This window comes from Etheostoma cragini, chromosome 16 (assembly GCF_013103735.1).
Source record: "Etheostoma cragini isolate CJK2018 chromosome 16, CSU_Ecrag_1.0, whole genome shotgun sequence".
NCBI classification, from domain to species: Eukaryota; Metazoa; Chordata; class Actinopteri; order Perciformes; family Percidae; genus Etheostoma; species Etheostoma cragini.
In genome coordinates, this window is record NC_048422.1 from 11,812,998 (window position 1) to 11,822,934 (window position 9,937).

General features: G+C 40.0%; 1 protein-coding gene across 2 annotated transcripts in view; it reads right to left on the reverse strand.

Moving 5' to 3' along the window:
• Positions 1-9,937, reverse strand: part of npdc1a (neural proliferation, differentiation and control, 1a) — a 20,951-nt gene extending 11,014 nt beyond the window's left edge. The window contains exon 1 of one of the 2 annotated variants that reach the window (XM_034896582.1): positions 9,624-9,937. In XM_034896582.1, the coding sequence (XP_034752473.1) occupies positions 9,624-9,729 (106 nt within the window). In that variant the 5' untranslated portion in view covers positions 9,730-9,937. The remainder of the gene's footprint in view (positions 1-9,623) is intronic. The other variant, XM_034896580.1, reaches the window with a different exon arrangement.

The window sequence follows — 9,937 nt, forward strand, 5'->3', positions numbered from 1 at the left end:
ACACACACACACACACACACACACACACACACACACACACACACACACACACACACACACACACACAAGGTGTTTGGTAGCAGAGGGCACGTTGAGACCCGGGGCGCTGTCAGATAATGAGCCAGGCAGAGCGACACAGCCGTCCAGCTAAAGGTGAACGGCACAGTGGGTGTTGATACTGACATAACAGACTAGAGGTGATATAAGGGGGGCGGAAATCTGGATTTTTATTTTTTATGATAATGAGTTTTAAAAGGTCAGTTGTTCGAGTCTATAGGTGACAGAACAGTGTTGTTATAAAAAGGGTTGAGCCTGCTTATAAGTATATACAATAACATAATATATACAATAAGCCAGCTGTGGCTCAGCGAGCCACAGCTGGCTTATTGTTAATATAAATTATTTAAAAATTAAAATAAAAACAAAACAATATTGAAAACCTTTTATTTTTTGGTTTTTCAACAGAGTGCAGTTGTTCCTCTTTTTTGCTACATGAAAGAAGAAAATTACACATGACAGCTGATTGCTGAGGGAGAAGTCTCAATGACCTCCATGGCAACAAGGCCAGTAACATCAGGAGTGCATGTGCAGTGTTGCAGAGATGAAGAGCAGATAGAAGACAGGGCAGGTGGGCGGGCAGTTGTATCTGTATACAGGTTTTTTGTGTACATTTTGTCTAAAAGATAAATAAATAAATAAATAAATCCACCATAGGTGTTAACTATAACAGAATTTCTGTAATTTTTTTTCCAATTTCGGATCCACAAAATCTAATCTTATGTAATTAAATCTGATAGAAATCCTAAAACCATAGCTGAACTTAAAGAAAAAAAATTCAATAGTATATCGCTAAAATTGGCAAAACCTACAATCCTGGAAACTAAACCGTTGAAGAAATAATAATGCAAATGTTGATCTTCCAGCATCACAAGTGGGAAAACACTACGGATAAATAAGACATACACATTACACACCCATGCAAACACACGCAATATGACAAGTCTATATATCATCACAACCCCCAAGGGAAATGGACACACACATCTACATCTTCTCACAACTGGTCTGCCTCAGGGATTGAGCACTGGAGTGTTTAATCTGAGAAGCTTTGTTTTTGTGTGTGTGTCAAAGACAAAGAAAGAGCTAAAGGATTGGGATGTTTGTAAATCATCAGTAGCAGAGGGCCAACGGTTTATTCACCGTTGTACAGTAATTATGGGTAGAAAGCTTACTAACCAAGACCAAGAGACACACTAACATGCAGGTAGACAACTCACTGAGCGTCTTAGATCGTTGGTTGTTGTTTTTAGTCACGCTGTCTTTTCCCACGGCTTGGCAACAACTCTGTCCCCTCTACGTTTATTCATGCCTCACCTGCTCTGCCCCGTTGCCAAGTTATTCCACATCCCTTTAGTGTGACTCAAGTGCCATGCCCCCTCATTCTTGATTTCATCAAAAATAGTTCACCTGACAAAAAAAACATCCAATAATCTCTCACTTAAATGTGATTTGGGCCAAGGTGGCCCAAGCTGTTTGAAATGGATCCGTTTATACTTCATCAATAGTTAGGTTATATCCAAATTGATGTACTGGTAGATCTCCCCTTTTTTGAGGGATTGTTTGGAAAAGGGAATTGCCACACTGGGGGATCTACTGTATATCTCTGTGGCGTATTCAAATCCTTTGAGAATGTGGTACAGCAATTTGGAATCCCTAGGTTTGATATTTTTAGATATTTGCAACATTTCCATCGGTTACTTTTTGAATCCAGTTCTTCAGCCCCCCAAAAAACACCAGAATGTTTAGATACGTTGTTGTTGACATATAGAAAAAAGGTCTTGATGCAGAACCTGGGGGATGGAGCCTGGTCAGCCTTCAAGAACACAGTTATGTTCATGTTGTGAATCGTATGTTTTGTATGCCGTTTGAAAATTGAATAAAAAGAAATACGTTTAACCCTGTCCATTGTTTTCCCTCCCCTTCTCCCTCAGTTGTTGAGGCTTCTATTTGTACATGCCACATGGTTGCTATTTATTTTCCCTCCTCAGGTATCAAACCTTTGTCTGATCTTGTTCACGTGTCCTTGTTGATTTTCTTCAACCTCCATGACATAAGAGAAGAATAAAATGTCAATGGAAATCTGGAAACCTGTGTGTAGAGGAATTAAGTCTTGGGCATTTGTATGTCATAAGACTATGCAGGACTTAAAAAAAAATGCAGATTCAATTCATTGTTCTTTTCTTCTTTTCTAGTTTTCTTTCTTAAATCCAATCACAAATGTAACTACAGACTACGCTTTATTCTAAAGTGACTCTCCACTAACTTGGTTATTTAAAAAAAATGAGTAACCAATCCTTGACCCTAGACAATTTAGAATACATTGTGTCAGATATGTGCGTTTGCTAGTTTGTTAGTATGGGTGCATTTTGTAAGGGCTTACTCAGAATGTTTAATATTATGTTCAATGCATTACAAGGACGACGCTTCATATTATGATTAACACATTACAAGGACAACATAACAAGACCAAACTGGCTCTTTGTCAGTGTCAGTCTTTTGAAAGATTCTTTGTACAGAAGGAATAATTTGTCACGTATTAGGCTGCATTTATTCACTGCATTATGAAATGCTGTCAGTTTCACCGATTTTTTTTTTTTTTAAGAAAAGAGATGGACAAATGCTTTAGTCTCAGACTTTTTTCTGTAGACATACACACAATAATACACATGTGCTATCCTTTAAATGTCAGACAGCCATTAATGACAAGAGCTCTGGAGTAAATGTGTCAATAGTAAAAAGGAAGATATACCTACGCCTCAGAATCACAGAGTGTATTAAGATATTGGGGTAATAATTTAGCAATGTTCCATTGCAAGAGACTGTAGCTCAATTGGATTGCTGAATCATTTAATGTATTTGTCCCAAACCTACATATCATGCACAAAAAAGACAGATTGCAAATTCTGGCAATCTGTCTGGCATTTAAATGAATGACTGGTGTCTAAGACAAAAAAGGAAGAGGTTTTTAAAACCCATTATGAAGGCGATAAAGCAATGCCCTCTATATTTAAAAAACAAATGGCTGTTTTTATTATCATTGAGCTAGCAATCATTGAGCTAACACACACACACACACACACACACACACACACACACACACACACACACACACACACACACACACACACACACACACACACACACACACACACACACACACACACACACACACACACACACACACACACACACACACACACACACACACACACACACACACACACACACACACACACACACACACACACACACACACACACACACACACACGCTTCAATATTAAAATGTGAGGCATTGCATCGGTGAGAAAAAGAAAAGCACGGGTGAATATCAGGGGTGAATTGCGGTCAAATCCAGCAGAAACTGCATTCATTACCATTCACCAACAGTTCAATTAAATCTTTTTGTTCTAACCACGATAATATGATTTTGGTGCACCAGAAGATTTAATCATTATAATTTGACCAAACTCACAAATACATAATGGCACTTTTTTTCCCCCAAACACAGCTGAACCAATGAAGATGCTCATCACTGATAATTATATGACAAAAGCAGCTCAAATCTATCTACCAGGATAACAAAGAAGCCACAGAAGTGAATGTCAAGTGGCCATAGGAGGGTGGCCTTGCACCAACATGCCTCCCACACAGTACTGTTGCTAATTAGAGAGCTCAATCAAGGAGACAGGGGCAGAGAAGTACAAAACAAGAAACCAGCATAACTGACATGTTGGTGATGTAACTGACACTTTCCTGCAGTACATCAGGACGTTCGAGATCGGCAAAGACAGTGAAAAAACATGATGTAACTCAGGGACTCAGAAAGTAGACCTTGGAACAAGTGAAAATGACTTTCCTAACCATCGGCTGCTGCTGTTGCCAGGCTGTGTGCTCAGCCGCAGCTCTGCCAGGAAGAACCGAGAGGCAAACCGAGGCATTCTCACACAGCCTGATAAACACCTACACTCACGCAGAGACACACCGGCAAGCAAGGGAACACTCTCTTGTCTCCGTTAACCTGTGCTCCTTCAAGCTGTTCTACAGATACAATAACACAAATGCCACCCAATCTGTAATTGTGTGTGCATGTGAGAGAGATTTAGAGAGGAAGTAGTAAATGGGTTGGCCAGGAGGGTCATACTCTCCCATTGTGTGCATTTCCTGGCCTTCTGATAACAGACAGGAAGTAAGACAAACACTCCAAAATCAAGTGGAAACTTAAGAGCTCTGCTTGGTGCTCTTCACTTGATATGTAACCACACGGTTTATGTCCATATGGATAAAGTGTGTGTATGAGTGCCCGTGTTTGTGTATGGCTTTTTGTGTAGCCATGCTGCTACGTTCCTGTTTATTCACCATGCCTCATTCCCAAATGACAAAAAACAAACAGATGCCAAGCAGCCTGTTTCTACTGCTTTGTTTTCACTGGCATTAGCTGAGACAAACACTGCTATTGTATCTGTGAGTTATAGAATTTAGACAATATGATATCAGGTTTTCCCCGCCATTAAGAGGTTTAGGTGCAGTACCAAGCCGTGTTGGGCAGCACCTAAGCCGAATGAAAGTAACTTCTTCACAGATCTAATGTTTGTATTCGGTCCCCAGCGGACTTCTTAAGCCAGTTTTGTCTTTAAGCTTCCATCCATCCATCCATCTTCATCCGCTTATCCGGTTTTAATTGATAAAAATCAAATTTTCTTGAGGAATGACGCCTAAACCCCTGTCCAAATACGTGCACTTACGTTTTCTACAAAGCTAGGGAAAAGACTGGATATGCTTTGTAAGCCATTAGACAACATAAATGTATCATTGTCAGAAATGTTGTCATACTGATTATACAGTGGCTGCTATACTTTTTTAACTCTGGCCAAGCATCATCTACTCAATCCAAGTGTGCAAACATGGGATTTGCTGAATAGAAACGCAATAAACGATATTGGACTATTTCTGATCAAAACGTAATTGACTCGTAGCTGTCTTAACACAATTTTTTGCATCAATGTGATCAAGTGTCATGTTTTTAGGGATTTATTTCAATAAGGAATTAGCCAGAAACTAAGTGTTCTGTCAGTTTATCTTATGTAAAAACAGAAAAGGTCAATATCATGAATTGATATAGTGATGAAAAAAATGACATACTGTAATACAAGGATTTTTCCATATTGCACTATACAAAATGTCCAATAAAATCTACTATGAATGAACAGACAAAAGATTATTTTACGATTGTTAAAAGAAAGCAGTATTAAGCGGTTCAAATAAAGGTGCCCAGAGGTTAACAAATTTAACAAAGCGCGTGAAAATAAAAAGCATGTTTGATAGACTGAAATGAAAACCGAGGCTATAGAAAGACAATAAGTTATGTCTTTCTTAGCTACTTCAGAGATAGAGAACAGTGTATTATAACAAAAAAATAGCACATTTTGTTCCTCAGCTTTGCTCAGCCAGGGCATTAAAAACAGTTAAGTCTTTAACAACATAGCGGAAAAAGCTGTCACGTCAACTTAAATAGCTTCACTTCTCAGAAAACAGCGTCTGAATTACATGACTAAATGTGTGGAAACTGTCTACCTTATCAGTTTCAGAGTAATAGTGTATAGTAGGTGTTAGGTTCCCACCACAATCTGATGCCATGACTACATGTAACATTTCTTGCAACACTTGGTGGAAAATGGGGGCATGACTAATCACCTGTTAACCACACACACACACACACACACACACACACACACACACACACACACACACACACACACACACACACACACACACACACACACACACACACACACACACACACACACACACACACACACACACACACACACACACACACACACACACACACACACACACACACACACACACACACACACACACACACACACACACACACACACACACACACACACACACTAAAGTTGAGGTGCTTATGTGAGTTGAGACATAAAGGTCCAACGAAAAAAACATCAAATAGTGTTGTCATCAACAATGAAATTCCAGTTTGTAGAAGGTGGAACAAGTCTTTGTTTTTTGCCTCTCCTGCTGCAGTTATGTCCCTACGGTCTTATCTCTCCTCCTCTCTGCCATTTATCTTTTCTGTTGCCGTTCCTTCTGTCATGTCAGACAATGACGAGTGTAACCCATTACATGGGGGATAATTACTGTGGAATTATCATTAGAGTGGAGCAGAGCAGCACACCCCGCAGCAAACAGAACGCAGTTAAAAGGATTTATACAATGGCAGCTAGTATGGGGCAAATAAAAGCTTCCTGATTCCCGATTGTATTTTTTCATTTTCTTTTTTATGGTCATCATGTTTCTGGCCCTCTGGCTGGTCCACTTGTTCTAAAAGTCTCTTATGCAAAAATAGAATTAAAAAAAAAACTAATTCAGTTCAGAGTATTTCTTTAATTGGATTGACCAATGTAAACAATTAGCCCAATTAGATTGGGCTAATTTGGTTTACAACAGTTTTCAATAGCAAACCTATTATTATTTTAACCAGTGTCTTGTTATCAAAAGTACTTGCTCCAGTACGTAAAACAGACCAGCGCTGATATTACCGGTGCTTCTCTTTAAATTAGGCAACGCAGACACTACCATTCCTGGTAAGGATGTGGCTACACACAAATGCAAACTTGCGCTTGTAACTGCTCTGTAAGTTGATTAATTGTGACCCTCTCATTTCCTGGAGAGGTCTGGTAGCCGAGAAACTCTCACATGAAGAAAATCAGAGAGAGAGAGAGAGAGAGAGAGAGAGAGAGAGAGAGAGAGAGAGAGAGAGAGAGAGAACGATGTGGCTTGAAGGAGCTACCACAGGAAAGCCTTGGCTGACCACTTGTTTTCTCAAAGACCACAATGGGGCATATCAATATCTTTCCTGGATGTTGCATAATTTCAATAATTGGTTGGTAATTTTCCCTTTCTCTCACTAAGAAAATCCCCTCAAAGACCACACAGGCTACCAAACAGATCTATATGAAACTTGTAAGCTATAAAATCCATATTCCACTAAATTACTTCCTGGAAGCAGTGAACTCACATACAATATCAAATCAAGTTATAAAAAAGGGAGATTTGATGATTTCCCATCAAAACCTTTTAGAGAGTGACCGGTTTAGCTCAGTCGGTAGCGCAGGCGTTTATACAGTAGAGGCTTACTTCCTGATGCAGCAGCCGCAGGTTTGACGCCGACCTGCGGCCCTTTGCTACATGTCATTTCCCCTCTCTTTCTCCCCTTTCATGTCTTCATCTGTCTTATGGATATAAAGGCTTAAAATTCCCAAAAATATCATCTATAAAAAAAAAGAAATCTATTATTTTTGGCAAATCTGACAAAATGACATCAAACCAATACCTGGTCTTTTAATAGCATACATACATACGTGGAACATGCATTTAATCTCCAGTCATATGAGGATACAAGTCATTATGTGTGAACTCTGTCATCTTCTAAGTGGTATCTCCCAGGGCAGCGTGTGTGTCGTTCCCCTTGACTATTCATTGCTCTCAATCCCTATTACAACGTACGCAGATGACTAATTTTGCCGCAGGGCAAAAAAAAAGGTGATTGAAAAACACTGCAGCCAGTGGCTGTGTGTATGTGTGTGTAACACTGAAGAGATTAATCCTGGTGGAGGACGAGGCCTGGGGGCAGAGTCTCAGCTCTATGTGGGTTTGGTGAATGACAAACCTGGCATTTAAACGTGGCAGCTCAACAATGGTCAGGTTGAATTAGAATATTGAGAAGTAAAGATGATATTCCTATGGGAAAATATGCTAAAATTAGAGCAGCAAGAACATGCAAATAAATCAGTTAAAAAAAAAAAGAAGAGACTTTCTGCTGCTAATTCGACGCGCCTCACTCAGCCTGAATTAAAAAACAAAGTCTGCATGTTAAAACGTAATTAATTCTGTATCTTTGCCAGAAGACTATATGTCATTTATGCAATCAATTGGGTTTATGGAGATTTTGGATTACTTCCATCAAAAGAACCAAATGTTCTATGAAAGCTTTCTGGCATATTTACACATGATGTGTCAATGTGTCGATGTGTTGCTGAATCAGCCACCTGATTATTATGCCCTTCATGCTGTTGTCACACTCCAGCAAAATCACCCTGAAACCTGACTCACTGGTTGCTCGGAATGTGCTTTTTTGAGGTTCTGTAGATGTCTCCAACATTTTCAACTGTCTTTATAAAGTCCCATTTACTTAAAAAGATGTGACTCCAATAGAATTTTTATGCAGCTACACAATGCAATCTGCTGTAATTACTTACTTCACCGTGGAGTGAACTAGGTGTTATTTTGCCTTGTTTTATTTCAATATAACATACTCAAACAATAGCCCACACACTGACACACTGTCACACATTGTTACAAACGAGCTGCGTTCAAACACAACAGGTGTTGAAACTGCATCTGACTAGAAAGATCCTTAGACAGCTGATGACACCGAACATTCCTTTCTGAACATGTAAACCAAGAGACACATTGGAGGCAACAGTACTGACAGCTTTGTCTGCCTCTCCATCTTGTCCAAAATTATGATTTTATTAGGACACTGGAAAACTACACTAGTGTTTTCCATGCAGTTTTGTTTTTTTTAGCACTTGAGAGAGAATCAATGATATTTGCATTGGTTGAATTTTGACAAAAAGTGGAATATCGTGACACTTCACAAATTTACCCTACATGGAAAAAAACAACAACACTGGCACTGCGTCACATTCTTTCCATCCTCTTTGTCTTGCACAAGCAAAATGAAGCTACAGGTGCTTTTGATTTCATGCACAGACTTTAAGGAACTGGACTGAACCATACCATGGATGTATTTATGTTTTGGTTCCAAAATATATATTTAAGGCTATAAATTCACACAAGCTTGTGTCCAGGTCAAGGCAGTAATGTTCAGTGTGAGGGCAGTTTGTGTGTGTGTGTGTGTGTGTGTGTGTGTGTGTGTGTGTGTGTGTGTATAAGATAAAGGCTAAAGATTACATGTGCGTCCAGCTGTTGGTGCTCCCACAGGGTTTCAGTGTTAAAACCTCAGAAGGAGATTATCTCCCCTGCACACATCAACAGCAATCATTGCCCCCCCAACACACACACACACACACACACACACACACACACACACACACACACACACACACACACAGTGTAGCCTACCCCTAGTGAGCATGCAAGGAAGGGAATCTGTATTTTTTCTTCTTTCCTTGTGTTCTTCTGTCACCCACTCAGAGGTATACGTATACTTGTCTAACCTGTCCAAAACATCCATCTGAATTAATGGGGTATCCCATACTAGCAAGCTAGCCTACTCTACCAACACCAAAACTAACACCTAAACAATAGAAAAGTATTTAAAACACACGTGTCACACTAAAACGCTCTTCAAATAAAAAGACCCTGTCGTGGTGTTTGTCACGAGCTCCTTAGTTAAATATGCCTCAGTAACAGGGAGACGGACAAATGAGCTTACACTTTTGAGGGTAATTGGTTTTTCTGGTGCTGGCTCTGTGTTTGTAAGGTGTGTTGTTTAAGGTGTGTATTTACCTGGGAGGCTAGCACTGACAGGGGCGAAACACAGAAGGAGCGTGGCGAGCAGCAGTAGCGAGGCCCGGCGCAGGCGTCCGTTCCGCGGGCTGGAGAGGAGCAGCATCCTTGAGGTCTTCTCGGGGACGGAGAACCGCAGACTGGGACGGAGTTTGATGTCATTCCCCCATTACTTCCGTTTGATTTTTATATTTTGTTTTTATGCGAGAAAGCGCAGTGTAACGTTACACACAGCGATAAGCAGAGCAGGTAGAAGCGGGACGCTGTCTGTGACACACTGCGTACTGTAATCCGTGGCGGTGCTAAAGATAGCG